The 25,526-nt window shown below is 33.2% G+C and overlaps 2 protein-coding genes across 2 annotated transcripts; one reads left to right on the top strand and one right to left on the bottom strand.

The window, feature by feature from the left end:
- The first annotated feature begins 581 nt into the window (after positions 1-581).
- Positions 582-1,676, top strand: LOC122609130 (F-box/kelch-repeat protein At3g06240-like). The gene has a single exon (XM_043782189.1). The coding sequence runs from the start codon at positions 582-584 to the stop codon at positions 1,674-1,676; it is 1,095 nt and encodes a 364-aa protein (XP_043638124.1).
- Positions 1,677-4,144: 2,468 nt separating this feature from the next.
- LOC122608535 (serine/threonine-protein kinase-like protein At3g51990) lies at positions 4,145-5,580 on the bottom strand. Its single transcript, XM_043781636.1, has one exon. It carries the CDS (start codon positions 5,578-5,580, stop codon positions 4,225-4,227), a length of 1,356 nt encoding a protein of 451 aa, XP_043637571.1. The 3' UTR covers positions 4,145-4,224.
- Positions 5,581-25,526: the final 19,946 nt, after the last annotated feature.

The raw sequence follows: 25,526 nt of genomic DNA on the forward strand, positions 1-25,526 counted from the left end.
TATAAAGAAATCAAATTTATTTTTACATATAAATAATTTAAAGACATTTTAAATTGTGTAAGTTTAAATTGACTCTGATAAATATAAATCATTGTTTTTTTTAAAAAAGTATACAATCAAATATGCTTTTTGCAATATATTGTTTAAATTGACTCTAATAAATATAGATATTCGGTTGTACTCAACTACTTAAGCTTGGACATCAAACAATTTGTAGTAAATTGATGTAGTCGCCGACTTTATGCGTGGACATCAAAAAATTTGTAATAAAACTGAGACTTGGAGTTTATGTAGAAATAGGACTTTGTAATAAAATCTCTCTATATAAACTTTCATTAGGCCATGAATATATATTTCTCATTCTTTTCTGTTTCTAATTGTTCGATCTATTCTGTGTGTCATTAACTTGCGGCTGCAAATTAACTACACACATAAAATCGTGAGTTTTCTGCGTGAGGCCTCTTTGTTGCTGAAATTCAAAGCAGCAAGTCGATCTTGAGGGTTTGTGATCGAAATACGCCTCAAAGGGCCGTGTATCACCAAGAGCGATATCAACCATGGCAGAGCCCTATCGTCGCCGTATGAAGGTTGCCACAGAGCTTCCACTTGACATAATATTTTCTCATATTCTTCCAAGACTACCAGTTAAATCCATACCCCGTTTCAAGTGTGTTTCAAAACAATGGCACTCGTTCCTATCATCGCGTATGTTTGCCAAGACGCATCTCAAATTCCTACAAAACGACCGCAAACAAAACAATCTCAAACTCATAGTCTTATCGAACACAACACCATCCAACTTTTGCACCATTGACTGTGAATCTCCTGATGATGGTTTCACGTCTATCCGTTCTTTGCCATTTGAAGCCAGCCGCGAAAACATATCACTAATAGCATCCGTGAATGGGCTGGTATGCGCCGGCTTAAAGAATGTGATAAATAAGAATGAATTCTATGATCTTGTTTTATGGAACCCTTTGACGGGTGATCATAAAGTATTGTTTAGAACAAGTTCTTATAAGATTAAACAAAGAGGATTCTTGTTTTATTATAGCTCTTCTGAAGATGACTACAAGCTTGTATGCATAACACGGGCTAATGATGTTTATATATACTCGTTGAAATCCAACTCTTGGACGAAAGTATTGCATCGTGTTTCAGGTGATTGGATCCCAAGTACAGCGTTGAACGAAGGAATTTATTTGATTAACCAAACAGGATGTCAAGAGTCATGTTCAATTATGAAGATCGATTTAAGGACCAAAAATTTCAAGATAGCAACTCTTCCTTTGAGAAATAAAGCAACAAATAACGGTACTAGTAAAGATGTGCATACGGTGATTGTTGGAGGACAGGTTCGGTTGTTTGAGAGATATTGCGCGGGTGATATGCTGATGATTGAATGGTTAAGGTGGCCGAGTATGAAAGGAGGTCGGCCAAAGGGAACCATGGTAAATAATTACCCCAAGTATTCGAGCCCTTGGTTTCTGAGGCCAATACACATGATGAAGAATGGAAATTACCTCATGCATTCGGAAATTGGAAATCATTTGTGCATTGTAGACGCAAAGAGGCAAACGAAGCAGTTTTTGTGTTCGTGTACCACGAGATATGAGGATATCCAAATTGGAGCGAAATTCACGGAGACACTCGAGTCACCCAATCAATATAATTAGACTCTTCTAATTACCTATTTAATTTGTTGTTGGTTGTACTACGTACTTGATAATATATCAGATTTGTAAGTTTAATTTTTATATGTACCTATGCATTAATTTCCTTCATCCATGACAACGCAAAGAGTAATTCTTCTGTTTGTGTTAATGAATGAGTGCCGATATATCTATCCATAACTCTTATAAAACAATATTTAACTAAGCATTTTAAAACCATTTTACAATCTAAAACTAATTTGAAAAATTGTCACATAAGATTTTCTCCTATATGTCAACTCCATGTTTTTCTTTAAATAAACTATATATTTAGAAAACAAATGAACCTATATATGTTAAAATAATTTAATATATATATTGTAAGAATGTAAGATCTTCTCATTAGATAAAATGATATCTTCTCTTTAGTTTAAAAAATCACGTCTATACTTAATGATATTTCATTATCTTTTTTATTCAACATTTATATGAGGTTCCTTTCGTTTTTTTAATGGTGATTATATAAAAGTTTGCTTAGGCCGTTGGTTAGTTGGAACTTATATAAAAGTTTGCTCAGGTCGTTGGTTAGTTGGAACTCTCATCGCATTAATCATTAGTGGCAATATTTAAAGTTTATAAACTTTTTTATCACCACTAAATTATATTCATCTTATATGAGTTAAGAGCTTTGTATAATATCATAAGTTTCTGAAAAAGTTATGTTAATTCTTTCGTTCATATCACTATGGAAATTATGTACAATTTTTTGTTTAATTCTTTTATCTTTTTTTGAATTTTATTATAATGGTTAATATAATCTATTTTTTCTTTTGTTTTTTAACAATACAATTTTTCATTGTGATGATGAGAAAAATATTATGATGGTAGACAAAGAGTTAGTTCAAAACAAGTGTATATAACAATTAGTTTAATGATTGGATAATAAATACGTTATTGCTAATTTAATTAAGTGAAACTAAATAAATTGTTCGTCCATATGTTTTTTTACGATCATTATTGATCCATTCCATTAACTCATTTGTTCACATATTAAGCGTTTCATTAAATGTTTTTTTAAGCAAGTTTAACTCAAATCTCACTTTATTGAGCACCTTTTTAAAGCAGCCGCACATTGTGCGGGTAAAAAAATTCTAGTATATATATATATATATTTCTACATTTTTATACTTATGTATCTCATGCATACGTTTTTTAGACACATTTTAGTTCGTAGCTAGTAAAGTCCTCATTAGAGACTATATAGGCCCACTAAACAATATTATTATATATGTCACTTAACAATATATGTAATTGTGTCCAAACTTGAGTAAAAACCCATATTCTCACTAAATTTTCCAGCGAAGTTATCAGTAGGATTATTCAAAAATAATAGTTTTACATATACTCAACAATAAGCTCTCCATGACACCAACAACAAAAAAATGTCAACTTGTACTCTGTGTGATGTGTAGATTACATGAATATCGAATCAAAGGAAACATTTAAAAAGTGTAATTGACATACTAATTAATAATCCGTAAACTATATGCTTTTTATTTGGGTGTTTGTATAAATGTTATTTTTAACAAGTCATTAACCTAATGTTTGGGCCTCTTTTTCATATAACTATAAAAGATTGAAATAAAACTTTGGGCCGCATATTGATTTTGGGTTCTGTTCTTATGCACCTGTTGCACATGTCAAAATCCGGGCCTGCGCCATTAGCACAATGGACCACTCATGTTGGCATGCCAGAAACGATGCTAGCTTCTTTGATGTCGTTAGCAGAGTTTCTTAAAAACCGTCAAGCACTAGACAAAAGTTAGCTCTTTATAACTTTTGTCTATACAAATATATAAGAATTAATAATAGTAATATGCATAAATTTACATACAAAAAAGTAATAATACTTTAAAAAATTAAAATTGGAACTTCATTTTGAAACAAATAGAAAAATAATGATCTCATATTTAGTTTAAGGTAACCAATTACCTCGTCATTTTTAATAATCAACTAATGATATGTTATAATGAGTTTATGATCTGTTAATCTAAGTGTTTCAACTGAAAAAACAACAATAAGAATATCCAATATTGTTAATGACGGGGTATAAGGAGGTGACATTTAAAAGATCTATCTTTCAGTTTGTGATAGACGTTTTCCTATAACCGGCATGATAGTGTAGTGTGTATAAAAAGGAAAAAAATAAAAAGCATCTCAAAAAATAGACATATAAACAGGAATTATAGCGAAAATAAAAACCATATTTAAGCCGTTTCAACTAAGATATATACACATAGATTTGAATCCGCTAAATGCACACAAAACAAAACTTAACTACAAGTAACATGCTATCAGCTTACGGATCAAAAACTCCAATCAACCAAAAAAGTGAAAAAACGTATCACCTAAAAGAAATTTCATGTAAATGAATATATCCTATACAAAAACAAATTCAAAAGGATTCAAATTTGACCAAATCCTTAGCTTTAAACTCACAAAAAACAGATTATCTTTGTCAAATATATCATGACACTATGTATACAAAAACTGTTTCTAAAATCATATCATATCAACTAAATTTCACAAGCAATTTAGATGATTCAAATTCTCTAATATTAGGATTTCTAATCATCTGCAAAACAATCCCACCACCATTTCTCCTTCTGTACCCCAATTCACCTGTTGACTTTGACCTATCCAACGGTTTATCTTTCAAATCACTAACACATCCTATCGACTTAGATCTTGCCACGTGGCAATCACCCATTTCACCACATATCACACTAGACAATTTCCTGTTCCTCTTACTCGAACTTTTACAAACTTTGACCGTCTCGTTACTTTCAGTCAAAGCCTCATACTTCACGAGCGCCGGCGCGTAATCATACTCGCGAAAAGGCGCGTGAGTCGAAACCACGCGCCGCCATGAAACAGAGGAAATCCTTTTTCTTGCCGATTTCAAACACGCCACCACCTCCGCCATCCCGGGCCGTTTCTCCGCCTTGGACACCACACACCTCGCCGCCAACACCGCCAGCTGTCTCACGGCGGTGTCACCGCCGTCAACCCCAAGACACCCATCAAAAATCTCCCCATAGTCACCGGATTTTATCAATGGAACAGCCCAATCCACCACTGACGGCGGACTAAACCTTAAATCAATCGCATTCCGACCCGAAAATATCTCCAACAACAAAATGCCAAAACTGAAAACATCATTTTTTGCACTTAAATCCCCCGGTGCCAAATAACATGGATCAAGATATCCTAAAGTTCCGGCAGGTGGTGTACACGACACTTTGACATCTTCCACATTTCCTCTTAATGCCAGCCCGAAGTCGCCAAGGCGGGCATTCCATTTTTCATCAAATAATATATTTGATGATTTTATATCTCTATGAATTACAGGTGGATTTGAGGTATGTAAATAATGTACAGCTTTCGCTATTTGAATAGCGATTTTTATTCGTTTTGCTAAACTGGGTAATTTGGTATTGTTTTTGTGTAATAAGTCGAATAATGAGCCATTTGGCATGTATTCGGTTATTGTTAATATTGTTTTGGTTTTTTGGTTTGAACAGAACCCGAGAAGGTTGACTAGTCTCGAGTTCTGTATTTGAGATAGTGTTTCTATCTCGTTATCCGCTGGAGTGGCGGATATATTTGTGGGGGTGTTTTGTTTTGGTTCTGTATAACGGTGCAGTTTGACCGCGGCGATTAATTCGCCGTTGCCTAATACTGCTCTGTATACAGAACCATGACTTCCTTTTCCTAGGAAGTTGGTTTCCGAGAAACCATTTGTTGCTGTTTCAAGATCCGCAAAGGAAAAGTTACGGATCTTGGAAAGTTTGGGCTTCTTTTTAGAAAAATTGTACGAATCACACGTTGAAATGGCGGATTCGGCATTGCAAGAAAGATAGCCCATGAATGAAAAAAAAAAAAAAAATGTATGTGGTGATATTAATAGCAACTAAAAGAAGATAAAAACATGAATTGTATAAAGGAGATCATGAATTAATGATGTTGATTAAATACAAAGAATGATGAAGATTAATGGGAGAGGTGAGTAGTTGGCTTTATGGTTGTAAAGTCATGGAAGGTGGGATAGAGTAAGAAAAATGGAAGAAAAATGTGTGTAAAGATGTGCTGGGATGTTTGAAAGAAAAGGAGGGAAAGAATATATATTATTATGTAAATAAATGGATTCCGTAAATAATATGATTTGTTTTTAAAGTTACCAAAATATTTTGTGAATAACAAGACAAGACTGTCCATAGTCCATGCCCATCACTTTTTCTTTTTTGTCCTTCTTAAAATGTGCAAAATAAAGATTCTATCGTAATTATTATTTTAAGCTACGTAGCTTTGATAAAAGGAATATATATGTAAAAGGAATATTAATTTATTAGCAGTATGTTGAACTTGAGATCATTTGAGACTTTGATTTCAATTTTCAAGTCTATCGAGATCAAGTGTAAAAAATGATCTCAAAACATCATCAACTCAAGATTTTTGGATTAAAAAAAAAAACTTTTGTTATTGTTTTAGTTTATAAATAGAGCATATAGTAAAATAATCTATATTAAAATAGCCATAAACAACAAGCTAATACAAATTAATATGTAAGTCTAAAAACTATGAATAGCAAACTCTGTAATTAAAAAAGAAAAAAACCTAAAATGTTGTACTTCCGTTTTCCACCAAAATGTAAGCTAATCGTTAAATAACTTAAAACTAAAGTAACAATCTCTAAATGATCAGGTTGAGAATATAGTTACGAGGAGTGTAACTCCACCAGGTAAAAAAGGGTAACTCTACCAGAGAGAGTATTTGCGGGGCCCTTTGCCTGTAATGGTAAATCTGGCAGAGAAATTAGCGAACCCCCTGTCAGTGTCAGAGTATTAACGGCAACGTTGCCGCTAATGCCTTAGTCGAGTTGACTTTTGTCTGGTAGTGTTACCTTGTGCCAATAGTTATTTCTCTATAAAGAAAATATAACTTACAAATAATAATCATTCTAAAGTATTTATAGAATGATGATGCATATCAACCCACATACACTTGGATCCCATACACTTGCATGGTTTGGTTATGATTATGTCTTGGCATTCTTTACTTCCTTTACCTTTTCCCCTTTTGTTTGGACGTCCCACTTAATTACTTTTTTGATTGGTTTCTAAATCTATTTGGCAAGCCCTTAAGGTCACTGTTGTTAGTATTACTTAATTACTTTTCTAAATCTATTCTTTTAGAACATGCGAAATGCTAGATATATATGTCATGTAATTTCATGATAATATTAAATAGGATTCTCTAGGAAAAACAATTGGTGATCATTTTAAGGTAGTTGATGCTTTAATGATGATTTTTGATGGTTTTTACTTATCTCTACAACAATCAACGACACCCTCAAGTCGTAGTCGATAGATCTTTGCAGTCAAAATCTCGGGTTGGATGTATATGTTTATATTCTAGATGTATTTTTTTATTAGCATTTAGTAACTTGATAGATGGTTCTTATTGATAGTAATGTTGTTTAGGACTTTTGGGTTCGAGCTAGGTTTAGTTGGATATTAGATGTCGTAGATTAGATTTATGTCAACACGTACTAGATAGTGGTGGGTGGCAGGGTGGGGTACTAGGAATTTTAAACAATATTTCAATTTACAACAACTCTTTCGGTTTGAATTTTGTTGCCAAGGATGTTGTATTTCAAACCATTTTTTCTTTTAACTAATGTTAATTTTGTAACCAACTCGATAGGCTTTACAAAAATATTTAAAGTATCTGATGTTGGCCATGATGACATGATAGAAGATAAAGATTTAGAAATAGAATATGTGGAATTTAAGATAAAGATAAAGACAAAGGGTAACATCACCAGGCAAAGGTCAGCCCGATCAATGTATTAACGGTGACGTCGCCGCTAATATCCTGACACTAACAGGGGCCCCGCTAATTTCTCATTCAGATTTACCATTACAGACATGGGGGCCCGCAGTATTAGCGACGACGTCGCCGCTAATACCCTCTGTGGTGGGGTTACACATTTTGTCCTGGTGGGGTTACACATCCCGTTCTTTAAACCTTCTTGGCTTCATGCATACATTTATGTGTCTAAATTCTAAGCATATTATACATATGTTAGGACCAGTTTCAACTGAAACTGGCCAGTCTCCAGTCGCATCTGGAGACCAGAAGATTTGTCCAAAAATATATTGAAGTCCAGTTGTGATGTACAGTTAATGCAACTGAAGACTTCCTCCAGTTGAGATCTGATCAAACCTGAAGATGTTCCAATTGAAGTCGAAGACAACAAATGGAAGATAGAGAATGACAATGGCAGTGTAGCCCAGTTGACATTTTATTCAGATAGAAACTGGAGAGCATCAGTTTAAAGCCTTTACGATGCTTTACACTGATTACGAGGAAGACCTTTTTGTTTTATGCAGCTTTAGGTAGACAATATCATTTGTCTATGATTAAAGTGCAAAAGTGCATAAAGCAGGTTGTATAAAGTAACATCTTGACTTACAACCAAAGAAATTCAACTAGTTTCCTTAAATGTTGTCAACTATATCTATACGACAAAGTTGGAATCCCAATACCAACTTTGTCTATAAATAGAGGTCTTTGCATAACAAGAATACAACTTTGCATATTCAGACTTTTGCAATACTCTTGGTGAACTTGTGCAATATTCTCTCAATTGTAAAAGGGAACACTTCATAACTTTAAGTGTTTCGATTGTGAAAGAGAATTTTCAAGTATAGATCAATTGTATTTCATAGGTTGTTAGGATATTTACATTTATGTATTATCTTGGTTCCGCAACAACCTTGTATTTTATTTAACATCAATAAATAAAATACATTTGAAAATTACAACTTGGTCTCACCATATTTACTTTACTGTATTTTCTTATTTCATTGTCATTTACTTATTGTCATCATTTAAGTAATCTAACCAAAGACTTGGTATACATTCACTGTAACTGGTCGTCTCCAGTTCAGTGTTTATATTGCAAAGAAATCTCACCATTGACATAGAGGTGTCTTCAGTTAGTACTATCTCTTGAGTTGGGACTTACAACATATCATAGTTGTATACGCAAAAGAATTCATTGTGAACAACAGCTTATCCAATTTCGTATCCAAATTGTGTTTTACTTCTATCTACTCATTTCTGAATTCTAGTTCCGGAAAAAAAAAATTTTTTTAAAGGTGTGGATCATTTGCTCGCAACCGGGATCTAGCTTACGTTGTCTTAACTTAGTCCGCGCTAGAGAGCCTCCTCACCCTCAATACCTAATAGGAGGAGAAACCCCCAACTAAACCGCCCGAAGGCACGACATTTAATTGAGGTAAAACCCTGCCCCGTTTGCAGGACTCAAACCTGCTTTAATGGAGGACTTTATTTGTGAAATACCTTGAAATGTCCTTCCCATGTCTCAAACTTGAGACCTATAGCATGAAAAGCTGGTGCTCAAATATTGAAAGTTCATTTCTATAATTTTAATAAGATTTACTAGCTCAAAAATTTACAAAGCCAAAGTCTAAATAAACAACAAAAAATCTATATCTAGGACCACATCGGAACTTTAACTATTTTTTTTAACGGCAATTTTGGGCTCACCGGCATGCCTCTTCATATACCTAATTTCAATTACATTTTCATTAAATTTTATAGTATAGTTGATAAATACATATAAATTTAGACATAGCAAAATAAATATGAGAAGGCTATGATTTGCTTAGTCCTTAGGGGCAAGGGTGTAATCGGCAAGTTTTATCGGCAAAAAGGATCGACTAGCATAGGCTCTTTGGCAAGCCTATAGCACATGCATCGACAAATTTTGGCAAGTTACATCGGCAAGTTGGATCGGCTAGTTTAGTCGATGCTAGTGAGCATTGGTATATATATATATATATATATAGATTGGGTAATCCAAATCCCGACCAAATAACCCAAACTTTATTTAGGTCGTTTGGATTGGTGGTCATATATATGGATCGGATATTGGTTGGTTTACTAATTCTTAAAAAACCGAATAACTCTATTCCATCAAAACCCGACCGAATGAACACCCCTAAACGTTGGGAACGCCATTTTTGACCGTTATCTTTTTTTTTCCTTTATAGACCGTTTGAATTTTTAAATAATTTACAAAATTTACCCCTCTCCTTATTTCCTATATATACCTTTTAATCTTTCATTTCTTCTCACTTCTAAAAAATACACACATCTTCTCTAATATATTTCCTCATATCTCTTTCATATATATTCTTCAAAATGATTCCTACTAAGAAACAAATATCCAAAAATTACCGAGCAATAAGAAATCAACTCTCATTTCAACTTCCTAGAACCGTCGAAACACAATACGATTTCGGAGGTTCTTCAAGTCAAAACGTCATTGACGACATCTCTCAATTGTTGACCACGGATTTCCCGGTGCAAGTCGGACGGCCGCTTTCAACTTCCTAATACCGAACCCACGTTCATGTTTCTTAATGATGCTGATGATCAAGTGCAACCCGACGAGACATATGACGATGTGCGAGACACCTCTAGCAAGGAGGTGGAGGCGCCACCTCCACCCGGTCGTAGGAAGGCAAAAAAAACAAACACAACCATAAGGGCAACCCCAATCGCTTGGAGTGGCAATAATGAAGAATTCTTGACCCGATCTTATTTTCATATATCTACGGATTCCGCCACCACCGATCAAGAAATATACAAATCCTTTTGGAATAGGATTCATGAACACTACAATAAGCAACAAAAAAATATCAACGAACGTACCATCAAGTCAACACAAAGTGGAAGAAAATGCAACCGCTATTGAACGAGTTTAGCGGCATCTACAATACGATGGTTAATTTTCTTTCTTATATATATATATATATATATAGGGGACCCTTATTTTCTTTCTTTTATATATATATATATGGGACCTTTATTTTGAAAACCCATTTTTTTATAAGAACCGTGAGAACTCTTAAATTTAATATTGGAACACATCGTTTTTTTGTTCATTGATGAGAGCCCATTTTGTGATAAAAACACCTATCGAAAGGCTTCATTTCAATGCTTAAATGAGTTATTATTCCGGAACTATTGTTACTTAATGAATCGTATGATTATGCATGTTCACGGAAGACGCAAGAGATAGTAAATGACATCAAGTGACTCAAGAAGGAAGCCTATGAAGATTACAAGACACAAGGAAGTGATTCGGGAGCCGAACGAAGATAAGAAAGCTGCAGCAGGAGTCACCAGCGCCCCTCCTCAAGTCACCAGCGCCACTAGCCCAGTAAAGCCGAGGACCAGGGCCGACCAGCGGCGCTTGTTGGCCAGTTTAGTAACCGACTTTCAGCTCTATTTAAGCCGAATTAACCCTCAAAACCCTAAAAGAGAGCCGATTCAGCAGTCCTAGCCGCCTAGCAACAGCCCTAGGTCGACTTTGCATATTCCAAGAAGGTTTTGGAGCTTCTAATGCCTTCTGATATTCATCCTCCGTCTAGATTTATCTTTTCGATTTTACTTTATATTATCAAACAATGTCTTTTATCATTACAGACTTTGTTATTGTGAGTCCCTACAACAAGATGTAAGTCAAATATAACAAGTATATCAAGTAGACCCGACTGACAACAACAGAACAAGTTCAGTATACGATCCAGATATGGATATGAACAAATAACTGAAAGTAATTGCAAGAAACTAAATGCTGAAACTATATAAGTAATATATATATATATATATAATCAAGTGTGCGACATTGAGACACGATGTACTTTTCAATGTATTTGATTTATTGATATAAACAAATACAAAGGTTGTTGCCGAACAAAGGTAATCACAAAGGTGAAAATATCTAAAAAACTTTGAAATACAAGTGATCTAAATAACTTGGAAATACTCGTAAGAATTACTTACAGTATATCTCACAAGTTGCAATGTCGAAAGTTCTAACCGCCTTGCAATTTGTCAGAAGCCTTGTATTTATAGACAAAGTTCAAGCTGATGTGGACTTGTCCGTACAATACGTGGTTGGGATACTTTTTACGGAATTCAAATTGATTCCTTAAAAAGTGTATGTTAAGATTAAGTATGAAAGTCATTGATGTGACATTTCACACTTTATTCCCAACCTTTTACTCAATCTGTCACTTTATCAGGTGTTATAGAAATAACTGGATAAAGAGAGATAAAGTAAAAAGCTTCCTCGTAATCAGTGTAAAGTATTGTAAGTACTTTACACTGAGATGCTTCACTCTTCGATCAGTAAAATCTTCTCTGAGCTCTACTTCTGAGATGATTCTCTTTTTTCAGTCTTCAGTCTTCGACTTCAGAGTGAATGCTTTCAGATTGGGCTGATCTTGAATTATGAAGTGAAGCTTCAGTGAACTAATTCTGAATGGCTTCAGAATTCTGTACAAGTATCTTCATTGAACTTCAGCTATTTATGAACAAATCATACTTGGTCGATTTTCGACCTAACAGTTATTCCTTTAATAATGCTAGGCTAGTAGGCTGAATACTTGTTTGGATCAATGTGATCATGTAGACGTTTATTGTTTTACTGTGTTTGTTTAGATTCTGTTGGAATGTGTTTTACTGTTTATCGTAGATCCATGTTTATTAGTAATTCATGTTGTTATTGGTTTTATATCTGAACATATTAGTTTAATTATGATGGTTGTCTATAATCATACACTAGGACTAATATGCTAGGATAGAAAACGACTAGTCGGTCTATAACTAGAAGTAAAAAGTGATTCACTTGTAACCGAGGGATCCAGAACCATAGTAACTAGGATGAATTGAACGTGAAGCTTAACAATGTCAGACGCGATCCTTTGACTTGGAAACGAGCACTGTCGTCACCGGAGAAAAATATATCTGGCCATGGCTTAAGGGCTTGGTAATTAAAAGATGAATTAGTAACACAAACTTTAGGTCATTAATGCTTAAACAATGAATCTAGCGAGAATTTGTTTATAGGGTAGTGTGAGTCTAGCGACAACACTATTAATTAGGCGAAGTGAATCTAACGAGAATCTGAGCCGTGATGAAGTTTCCAACAGTCTAATTAACCAGTAGGATAGTATTTGGTCGTACCATGAGATCGGAGATGCCAAACAAGTATTATAATTTTATTACTGTTATTTGCTTTTCTTTTCCTAGTTTGATTTACATTGTGTCTTCTGACACGGCCTGCGCCGGTAATACCGGGTAGTTACTGTTAGATAATAGTTATTTATGAGTTAGTGACAAACCCCCAAAACAAACTAGACTTACACATATTACTAGATTAGGTAACGTAACGCATCCATGCGAACAATCATGTAGCTTATCACTAGACTATACTGCATTGACCGGGTTCTCTGCTCGTTAGTGTGGTGTATTTTAAGATAGTTACTTGTACAACTTATAAATTTAAATGGCAAGAAAAACAACACACATCAGTCATTCACATGTGAAACGTTGTAAAAACATATGTTGTAGAAGAAAATATTTTTTTCAAAACCTTATATATAGCCGTTTGTCACATGTGAACAAAAAACGTGAACAAATTCATTTACAAGTTTATAAAAAGCTAATTTGAAGGTTTCTTGAAAAACTTTTTTCTCCAACATATATTTTTATATCATTTCACATGTGAATGAACAACAAAAATATGTGAACAAATATATAATTTAAGAGTTCTCTTAGTTTTTACAAAAAAAAATGGTTTTCAAAATAATGAAACTCTTATATATATATGTGTGTGTGTGTGTTGCTTTATATATATATATGTATATATATACATATATATATATATTGTTTTCTAGTGAAAAGATAAAATGAGAACCAATAAAAGGTCGAGAACTGTGAGAACCAGCTTTTAGTTAAAAGTCAAAGGGATAGTATGGTAATTTGATAAATGTGTTGATATTTTATAACTGAAAAGAATTTATATACAAACAATCAGTAACACAAAAGGTCGCTCCCTCAATATCTCCCCCTGAATCTCGCTCACCCCCTTGAATCATTCTTCCGGTTCCCACCACTCCACCAGTTACAAAATTTCCCCCTTTTTATATACATGATTTTGTCAATTCGCGTCACAATTTACCAAATGATTGAAGGTATTCGTTAATCTTTAGTTTTATTATTTAGTGTATATCATCATTTTTTTGCTCGACTGATAATGATGTATCATACACTGGTTGTAACATTTAGGTTAGATACACATGTAATTAAAACAACTGGCTATAATTCTATGCAAACATTTGTAATCATTTTAAGTTTTTTTTACGAGTGACTTACATAAACATAAGTATAATCAATACTTGTTTTATATCATATGACTAACTGAGCCCGTAATCAGATGTAGAAATCTAAGCATCAATATTTGTCCCGGCATGAGGTTTTTGGTAGTTTTGTTAATTCAAGCTACTTTACTTCTGCTTTCTTTTTCTATTAGATGGGATTTTACATCTTTTTTTTTTGAAATGGTAGTATATTAATTATAAATACGGTTATATCAAAGAGATGGATATAAGATGCTTGAATACCATATATTCGTTCCTCATGATATCAAAGAGAATATCGGCATTGGTCTGCTCGCTAGAGCTTGTCCACTCTGGTGGTTCAAATGAGTTATACATGGTCAAGCATTCACTTACAGTTTCCAAATCTCATATTGGGTATAAGGTAAATTCTTTTTGATTGCCAAATAGTAATTCTTTTGTTGTGAATTAGTGTGACTCCTCTTCCAAAAAAATATTCTTATTCAAAATGTCATATTGTTGTTTTGTGGTCTTTAGGTTATTCGAAATAGGGACGCTGGATCCATATCTTGTACTTGTAACCATTTTAGCCGACACGGGTATTTGTGCCGACATGTATACTCTGTCCTCAAGAATAAAAACATGGAAGTTATACTGGAACAATACCTCATGCGTCGTTGGAGGCAAAATGTCCTCACACGTCACCTGTCAGGACATCATAAATATGTTAATAAGCATGCCGAGGTAGACCAGATTGGTAGCCAAGCGCTTTCATGCATCGAATTGATGTTTTCATATTTTCGATAAGATTAACAAACTATCAATGTCAACTTTTTCAGCTCTTCCTAGATCCGTTTCTGCAATAGATGATGAACAAATTTTCAAGGAACTGCTTGTAACGGTTCCTGGTAAATGTGACATGTTTGCTTCCAAGAATGTTAACAAAAAAGGTTCAGGAAGAAATAGTGGCAAAAAGATTTGTCGATCCAGGTGAGGAGCATCTCAAGAAACGTAAACGCCTAATGTTTATGTGCAACTATTGTACATAAATCCAAGATAACCATGACATACACAACTTTGAGGTCAAGAAAAAGACGAAGCTAGAGCCCAAGTTGCAGCAAAAAGGACGAAACAAGGATCAGCATAGATGCACCTTCAATCTCTGTCTTTTTATTTCCCAAATGCTATCTTGCTATATCGTTAATTGTTTTAGTACACGGATTTAGTTTCGTTCACAGTTTCTTTCCGTTTTCACTAAATAAGTTTTTTTGAGTTGTTTCTAATTTCTTGTTACCATTCATTTAGATAGTACACATGTATACTTATAGAGTTATAAGTAACCCAAGTCTTTATTCCCTTTATTCTTATATTCTTTTAGTAACAGTTATATATTTTTTTCATTTTTTCTAATGTACATCAACATGACGCAGGTGTTTTATAATTGTCCATCGATTCACACATGCCTCCATATACGCATACCAAATTCGTAAACTACAAAGACGCGTGTGCGCAATCATGAAACATGTGCACTCATTAATATGTTAATAGACTACACATATCTAAAGTTTGAATTACATATGATCCTCATATGTGTAATAGTCATTGTATATCACTAAAAGAAAGTGAAACTATTTTACAAACATGTGTGTATATCGACTCACATATGTGTACACCTAACCATACACGTGTACATCGTACCACAAACATATGCGCCCATCATATACAGATTAATGTGTTTGGATAGTTTTAATGTAATAAACATGTGTACGCCGAACCAAAAACACTTGTGCCAAGCACAAACACCCTAGTATCCGACAAACACATAGAAAATGATTGTACAAACAATCGTGTACACCAAAACATACATGTGTCCATAACTAACACCGAAACGACAACACAATATTAAAAACAAAAGGTGACCTTCAAAGTAGCCATCTGACAACTGCAGACATAACTAACACATAGGATAAAAGGGAATAATAACATGGATAACTAATTTAAGTAAAATTTCTTGATTTGAACAATCTGATTCTTCACTTCATGGTCTTTTGCAACTTGCAAAATGCTGTCACGAGTGACATCGTTTGCACCATGTCTCCATACACCATTCACTGATTTTTGATGTAAATACTTTTAAACGATATCCTTCTGTTTATGACACATTATAGCTTATTAGTTGCATACATATGTATCAATGTATACATAAAACTAAATGAAATTTCACCGAGTTGCTTAGTACGTACCATCATCCTTACATGTAGGGTGATATTTCTTTGCTAAGACCTTTTTTTTTTGAAACTTTTGCCTTCCTTGTCTCCTTCTGACCTTGTTCCTTCAAATTGTTCTTGACCTCGATAACAACCATTTTGAGCCTTGGTGACTTTATTACAGTTTGTTGATCTCCATCCATTATATTCTTATCCTTCAAACCCTCCACCAACTTGTTTCATTTACTTCCCCTGCCCTTGGTTTCATCCACTGTAACGCTTTCTTTCCTTTTAATCCCGCTACCTTTTTTTGTTCGACTGGTTGGCCTTGTTCTCGTTTAATTCCTTCATTCATACCTTTACTTTGTCATAATTCTAGTGTATCTGTTCACATAGCCACACACATGTCAAGAATTTGAGAATTCTCAAATAACTTGGTTAATATGTGGACCATACACAGTTGTTCATTACTGTACAATCAAGCTACTCAAATCACCTAGTTGATAAATGCATTAGTCACAACACATACACTTATTCCATCACACAATACACATGTTAAATTCACAGACTCAGAGTCACAGACACAATTGTACCGCTTTTGAAGACGTCATTCGACTCAAATACATAATAAAACATCATACGAATTTTTCAATCGCAGGTGCACATGGTCAGAACGTGTGTGAAATCTCACATAAATAATAAGCTCTCACATATGTCTATCTATTACAATCAGTTTACTACATCTAAATAAGAACATTAATTGATCCTAATCCCAGTACAAGCAAACTACTCAAACCTAACGTAGTTTTAACTAAATCCATATATAACTACATTAACCTGTTCTCAATACTTAATGTATTTTCATACCAAATACATGAAAACAAACAAATGTGTACAACCTAATATCACCAGTTTGAGGTTCACATCTCCTATGAAACTACATGAACCGTATGAGACTATACATGTTTTTTTAATTCAACGACACAAAACACATGTGTACAACCTAATATCATTGGTTTCTAATTACTTGACATCTAAAAAAACGAAAAAAACTCCCCAGATATCATATGATTGTAACTTTTAAACACATCTTTAGACTATTATAAGTCAAACAAATGTGACCATAACTCAACCGGATCTTATGTCATTCAATTAACATACTCTGATTACAAAAAGAAATTAAATGAATTATTTTAACCTAATTGCGGATGTACCTTCATCGGAATCACAGTTAAATCAACCGCTGCTTCTTTTTTGCTAGTGAAATTGCGAAACAATTTCATTACTCTTAGACTTTAACTCCCGTGAATCGCTTCCTACCAATGAAGAAACAAGAAAACTGTGACACCCAATAAACATACTCACCTTTATAAACACATGAATATCAATCAGTTATAAAACTAGATGAATTGAACACATATTTTGAACAACAATATTTTTAGGTTAAAAGAAATACCTCTTTTAAACCTCATCATATGATAATCATGTATTTATACTTGAAATACACTCTTAGTAGATCTCGGATCAATTGCAAATTTAGTTTTAATATTAGGATTAGTTTGATTATTCAGAGAAATTTTTGCGTTATTGATGGAGAATTTTGGGGGTAACAAAATATTCTTATATTAATTAGTTTTATCCCATTAATATTCAATATATTGTATACCGATAATGCCCTTTTCACATGTGCTGGTCTTTAAGTTCGTTCCATATTTACAAAAAATGCCACTAAAAAAATCAGCCATTGATTAACATGTTTGAATGGTTCAGATTAGTTCTCGCAGTTCTCGATCTTTTATTAGTTCTCACATTAACTGCCCTCTTGTTTTATATATAAATATATATGTTGTTTTTATGTGTTTATAGAAACTTCAATGGGCTAGCGATGCCGATGAGTCCTATATCTTGACACAAACTTTGGAAGAGTGGTTGAGACGACACGAGAACAAGGGTTTCAAACATCATAAAACTTGGAAAGTTGTGAAGGAACATGATAAGTTCTCGTATGTTCTACCGGCGGGTGGTTTTGGAGGTACTTTGACTGAGCCTACTACTCCTACAGTTGACACTCTCGCACCAAAGATACTACCGGGAGTGAGAAAAGGGTTGAAACTGATGAGTCGGGCCACTACACTCAAGTTCCCGATTTGAATGAAGACTCGATGCCCTCGTTTTCTCGCAAAACACGTAGTAAGGGAGCAATATCGGGCAAAAACAAAGAAGTTTTGCTTGATTCCGTTGAAGAGTATAAAGAGTTGAGTATAGCATACAAAGAAGAAAAGAGGCTCAATAGGCAAATGAGGATGGCCGCCATTGAAGAACGTGAAAAGCTTGCACGGGATTTGCTACAATCCTAACTCGATTGGCAACGACAAAAGACGATGGATCAAGAGATCCATATATTTTCGCAACCTCACGGTCATTTGGTCAATCCAGTGCGTAGCATAGTTTTGCAACGCAAATGTGACATCGCCGACAAGTACGGGTGGCCTCATGACGGGTTGATTTAGTATGTTTTTTATTTTCTAGTTGTGTTTTTTTCTTATTCGTAGTTGTAATATTTTTTTATTTCTATTTGTATTGTGTTTTTTAAGTTTAATGAAAGTTTAAGGTGTATTTGGTAACTTTGAAATTGGTAAAAATTTGGTTACCATGCAATTTGGCAAGGATTGGCTAGAATTGGCAAACATTTGGCTATTACATGTGGCACCTCACCATTGGCTATATTTTGTGCCAAAACTTGTCAAAGTACCGATTTGTGAAACTACACCCCCTCCATTATTATTTTCGTATCCAATGCACTGACCGGAAACAATAGAATTTTAATATTTTTTATATTTGACTTTGGACTAAATAAAAAAGAAGAACTTAGCCTTAGGAAATATAAAAGGCCCCAACGATAAATCTTTTTTAGCCCCGCTAGCCCAGATGTCTTCATCCTCATTCCTCCATTATAATGAAATCCATTCTTTAGCTCTTATATAATATAAAATAATAATAATATAAATATAAATATTGTGAATGATGTAGATATTGTTCTTAGTTCTCACAAGTATAACATCCCTTTTATGTTGTCTCCGTTCAATCTTATCAGTATTTAGATCCTTTTATGGCTTCTAGTAAAGGAAAACTACGTACAACACATATCAAAGTAGATCTATACCCGGTCGTTGACCGGGTTAGAAATAGTACATGTTGAACTTTACATACAAAGATAAATAAATTGACAAAAGTCTAAATATCCAACTTTTTTTAGCAAGCAACGTTAAACCTTTCAACCCTAAACCCGTCCACTATCCTGTCAACCTGATTAAGTTAGGTTGATGAGTTAGTTTCGGGTTATTTGGTTAGTAGGTTCGGATTAGTTTTTCTACCCAAAAGTTATCAAGCTGGGTATTTTCAACTCGTCAACCTGAACCCGGCCTTATTGACACCCCTATACAAATAAAAGACATAAATAGTATTATAAAAAATATCGAAACTTAGATGGGCACGTATGTTATTAGTATTAGTTTAATAACAATTATTTTAAACAAATACGTATAAGATCATGACAAATTAAATTTTATTGCATTGTAAGGTGTCGGGTTTGCACGGCTTTGGCCGGGTTTGACCCCTGCTCATGCCTAACACTGCTGCCATCCGTCACGACGCCACTGTTGTCACCCATCACCAATGTCACATTGCACTCACTTGAAATATATTTACTTTTAATTTAAAATTAAAAATTTAAAACCTCATTTTATGAAGCCTTTCTTTCTTTCTATATATTTCGATCGAAAATCCTACACAACAATACTTATCCGCACTTGATATAAAGATTTTTAGATGTGAGCGCTTTCTTAAATTCTTTCATTTTTCCTGGTTTCAAGTCTATCACCATTTTAATTTCATTAGCTACATAAAATATTTAAATTTAAATTGAAAATAATAAAAACATGACATAATTAAAAAAGTGTATATATATAACATTAAAAAGTTAACATTTTTAACAAAGTTTGACTTTAATTTCAAGGGCTCGGATTGTTTTGTGTATTATTTTAAATGGCATAGATCAAAACTTGAATTTATTTTTTTCTCTTTGTAGCATGGGCCATATGTATATTCTAGATTATACCCGGTCGATAACCAGGTTACCAAATAAACTTACAAAATAAACTTATACAATACATGTATCACTCACTACAAAAATATACGTCTTATAGTATATGAAAAAACATATCTTATATGAAATCCGTCATAATGTTAAGATAACAAACCTTCTACTTTTTTTGGTATAACATATATGGAGTCGGCTTGATATATATTAAGATTTTCAATATCGACCTTACTAAATAGGGTTGTGAAATCTCGACTCGGTAACCGACAAGTTAATATTTTAGGGTCAGGGGGTCAGGTTCACTTTTTGGGTTAATAGCTCAACCCACCTACCTAAAATATTTTAAATTTAAATAAAAAATTTTAATAGGTGGATCTACCAACTTATTTGATCAGACAACCCATAACCCATTTTACTTAAAACTAATCCGCCAACCACCAATCATGTCACCTAAAATCAACCCACCAAACCATTTAATCCGCCCGCTAACCTGATTATTTTTTTTTTGTTTGTGGTTAAGTTTAGGTTGACGGATTGACAGGTTTGGATTGAGATTTTCAAATCAATTTTTGATATTAAACCATAACCACGTCGATGATATATTTATTAAGGATTTTTCTAATTGAGAATTTTAATACTTATTTGTTAACTCTTTGCTCAAAATTAAGCTTATCTTTATCTTAATTGTGACACCTTACGATATTTTTAATTTTATATTTATTTTTTAAGTCACATGTTAAGTTGAAAATAAAATAAAATATTGTATATATGAGTATCAATTTATATACAACATGGATTTCCATGTTCCCCTTGCATGCATAAGCTTGAAAGTTTTACTTTTAAAAGTAAAATTGTATTAAATTAATGCAAAAAAAAAAAAATTCACATCCGTAGTTTGTAGTAATGGATTGGAATCTGTAAAGCGTTTTGGAAGTTTAGTTAAATAGCACAAAGTAATTATCATCATTATATAAGTAGTCAAACATTAAAAAGTTACCATATATAAAATAGTGAATTTTGACTTTTAATTTAGATGGTTAAGATTTATTTCTTGATCTATTTCAATGGCTAAGATCATCCTACAACTATATTTTTTTCTTTTAGTTGTGGTAGCCATTAATATATATAATTGGTAAGATGTGTCAAAGTTAGGTAAAAATGGACGTTTTTATTAGTTTGAAGGTTTATATTTCATTTTCTTCCTGGTGCATTTACCTTATATTATCCGATCTTCTATGTATCAATGAATTTTGGTCCTAAATGAACAAAGGGATACGACGTACCTTAATTTTTGGTATTTTAATGTAATTATGATGTATATTTGTATGTGAACCTTTAATTAACTAGTCGTACATCATTTATTTATTTATGGATAGTCGTACATTTTTTAGGCCCATGTTGTAAAGAGGGTTTCCTTTAGCTCTAACTAACAATGGATCTGTTTTTGATAAGCCTCCCACCATAGATTATTAAAAGCATATATTGTGTGAAAATATATTTAAAAACTAGAAGAGCTTGAAGCTCTTGTTTTCATTAAAAAATAAGAGATAACTTTAGAAAATAAAAAACACCTTTCGACCAATATATGAAAATGGCAATGGCCTTTAAAAATTTTATTTTTAGCAACGAACTTTCATTTATTCTGGAAATAGTAAAAAAAAAATATTATTTTGAACAAACAGAAATAATAACATTTGACACACATACATAGTGACTTAGACATTTTTGATTATGTGACATTTTTTTAATCAAGTGGCATTCTATATAACTACAGAAAATAGAAGGACCTTTCGACCAATTACAAAAATAGCAGTGACCTTTAAAAGTTTTAACTTTTAGCAATGAACTTTCATTTATTGTCGTATTACTCCAACACCGATGATGGCAATGTTGAAGATGGAGGTGGTTTCTTCTCGATTTTTTCAACTAACTCAGAAACTACCGGTGGTTTTTTCGTGTTCGAGTTAACCTCTTGACCTCCACTATCTGGATCTATGTCATCCGCCGATAAACTATTCTTAAACGACTCAGATCCGCTGGCAAAAACAACGACGTTTTGACATCTAATTATAGAGATTTTTAATCTCGAGATAGACAAAGAAGAGCCACATTTATGTCTCCTTTCAGATCTTCATACACAACTTTTTAATGCTTGAAAATGGAAGAGACTCAACAGAAATCGGCTCAATCAAGCTCAAATTAGATTCAGAAGAAAACGACAAGCAGAAATACTTTACCGGAACTAAATCTGGAACAAAGCCATGTCATTTTTTAAGGGGAAATGACATGACTAATATAATTTACCTAATAAACAAATAAAAAATAATGTTTCGTTATTAAAAATTGCCACGTAATCAAAAATATTCAATCCATCATGTACGCGTATCAAATCTTACTATTTCCGGCAATAAATGAAAGTTCATTGCTAATAAGTAAAACTTTTAAAGGTTACTGTTATTTTTATGAATTGGTTAAAAACTGCTTCATATTTTCTGCGGTTATCCTAAAAAATAATTGTACATAGGTTCAATCAAATCAGTAAAAAAAAACGCGTGATACATCTGAAGAGAATCTCCGGAAACATGTGTGCTCAATCTGAAGCAATGACATAGCCAAGATTTGACAATAATAGGGACTACTTGCTTGATTGGAAAGAGCCGATTGGAAAAACTATGTCCATTTAACCTACGAAATGAAAACTTATATAAAAAGTTGTATCAACTCCCTCAAAGTCTACATTTAAGTTTTTTTTTTTTTTTAATTGAACAGCAAGTCTACATTTAAGTAACTTTTTATGTAAATCAAAGTTGTGACATATACAATCCTAAACGCAATGTTCAAATATTATTGTATATATAAGTTATTGTATATTTGTATATTAAGGGGCAATGTTTGGCTCTCCTTAAGCCAATAAGAAAGTGGCACTTTTTGTTTTTTTTTCAAACAATTTTATTATTAAACATTAAATAACCGAACATCACATTTATTTAAAACATAAAACATTACCTACTTAAGAAATTAAAACATTATCCTAAAACTAAAATTACAACTTAGGGTCAACCAAACCGCGAATCGCATACTCTACGTCACTGTCACCGTCATTGCAGTGGATACACTCATAGTGTTCAGGGGAGTTCGTCTTCTCGTCGGGGGGAGTCGCGTATTCCTCACCTAGGTCTACTTCGCCGACGCTACCTTAGCAAGATAAAGCGTGTTCAAGCGTCCTCGCTAATGTGACTTTGGCGGCATTAAGTTGTTGAAGCGTTTGGTCCAACCAGACCACCTTCTGTTGCAGGTATTTAACGTACTGGACATCTAGCTCGTTATAGTGCGTTCGACGTTCGTGAATTTCTGACAAGGTAAGTAGTCTTTTGAGCTTGAATGTCGTCAATCAGAGACCCAACTGTGGTTTTATGCTTGTCATCGTCAAGCATGTGGGTCTGCATCAAGTTTTTAACCTCGATGACAGTCATAGGTGGTTTGTAATTTGCCATAGCTTCAATGTTGATAGTTTTTATATTTTTATGTTGTATGTAGTTTGATGAATATGTAGTATCTTTGTTGATGGTGGTTTATATAGAAGTTGAAAAAAGAACAACCAAAAAAAAAAAACCCTGCACGCTCCAACGTTCCAAAATAATAAAAAAAAAGGTCACTTTTAGTCACGTGGACATGACTCAATGTTTACTTGCATCGGCCAAATATAGCAGATCTTCTTTGCCGATACAAAGATCTGATGCTTGCCGATGGATATGGTACAAGGAAGCCAAAAAAACCGATGCAAGCCAAAGAAAATTGCCGATTAAATATGCCGACTGCACCTTTGTCCATAAGTTTCAACTTTTCATATGTAGGCACTATGTAAAAGTCAAAAAGTGATGCACAATTTGCCGAAGATGAATATAGTCTAGTTAAAATTGACACAAAGCTGAACTCTTTTAGTGACAAGTTATATGTGTGTTGTTGATTTGTTTCTTTAATTGTGGTCCATATTCCATAACATCTATTAAGGAAGAGACATAATGGTCCATCGGTCCGCACAAGAGGCGTACATAGCAGTATAAAAGAAGCTGAGCCCATTCAATCATTTAATGGGTTGAGCATTTAAATTTGGGCTTATTTAAAATGACTATAAGATCCGGTATCAAATGTCGAGTCATTGTATTTTATCGGGATAAATAAAAAGTTTTTTCTAACAAGGAATTGACAACACTTTCTAAAACTGATGCGTTCATCCCGAGTTCAAATCCTTACAACGCCTAAAAAGTTTTCTATCTCATGTCTTAAATGAATATAACATTACAAAGGCTTCCTCTCTCAGATGTTTTTGTCATATTTGAACTCTCGCTCCCAAGGCCCTAATGATGAAATCCCTAAGGGCTGTTAGGTTTACAACATGTTTTTAAAGAAAATAGAATCTGTCAAAGAAATTAGAGTTTAAAGGAATTTGAATTTGAAAGTTTTAAAACTTGTTATATGTTTGGCTGACAGAATTCAGTGTAATTCAGTTAGAGTAATCGGAATTCAGCAGGGTACTTTTATAAGTCTAATTGCGCGGATATTGGCTATGGATTTCTTCCCTTCTCATTCTCTTATTTGGGGGAACTTGGAAAGGATATCGTGACTATCCTGAAGCGGATCCGAAAGTTCTCTGTGACTCAAGACGTTGGAGCACGTTCGGCTGCTTATATATTTAGTAGGATTGGTTTTGCTATAGCTAAAGGAGTGGGGGCCCAGATAGTATTGTGGCTCCCCACTAATTTCTTGTAAAATTTTGAAGTTTCAATAAAAGTTATTATTTATAATAATAATAATAATAATAATAATAATAATAATAAATAATACCATTTAAAATTAATTTTATTATTAATAAAAATAATAAATAAAAATAATAAAAATGTTAATATTAGTATTAGTATTAATATAAGGGAAAAATGAATATAAGACTGTCCGACACCTAAGTTTAGGTGTGGAACCCTCACATACAAATTTTTTAATATTTGTTGAATTTTAACTAAATCACATGGCCCCATGAATTTTATGGATTAAAACTTAAGCTTAGAAACCTAATAGCCTTATATTTCCTTCCCCCAAATATAATATTGTATAATAATAATAATAACAACAACAACAACAACAACAACAATAGATATAAAGAAATATAACAACAATAATAAAATAACAATAATGTAATTATAATAATAATATAATAAATAATAGTAATAGTAATAATAATAATAATGTAAATATTAAATCAATAATATTAATGTAATTATTAAATAAT

The sequence above is a fragment of the Erigeron canadensis genome, chromosome 7, assembly GCF_010389155.1.
Source record: "Erigeron canadensis isolate Cc75 chromosome 7, C_canadensis_v1, whole genome shotgun sequence".
NCBI lineage: Eukaryota > Viridiplantae > Streptophyta > Magnoliopsida > Asterales > Asteraceae > Erigeron > Erigeron canadensis.

Bases quoted from the DNA above. Each gene is read 5' to 3' on its own strand.
- LOC122609130 (XM_043782189.1), top strand. From the start codon at position 582: ATGAAGGTTGCCACAGAGCTTCCACTTGACATAATATTTTCTCATATT.
- LOC122608535 (XM_043781636.1), bottom strand. From the start codon at position 5,580: ATGGGCTATCTTTCTTGCAATGCCGAATCCGCCATTTCAACGTGTGAT.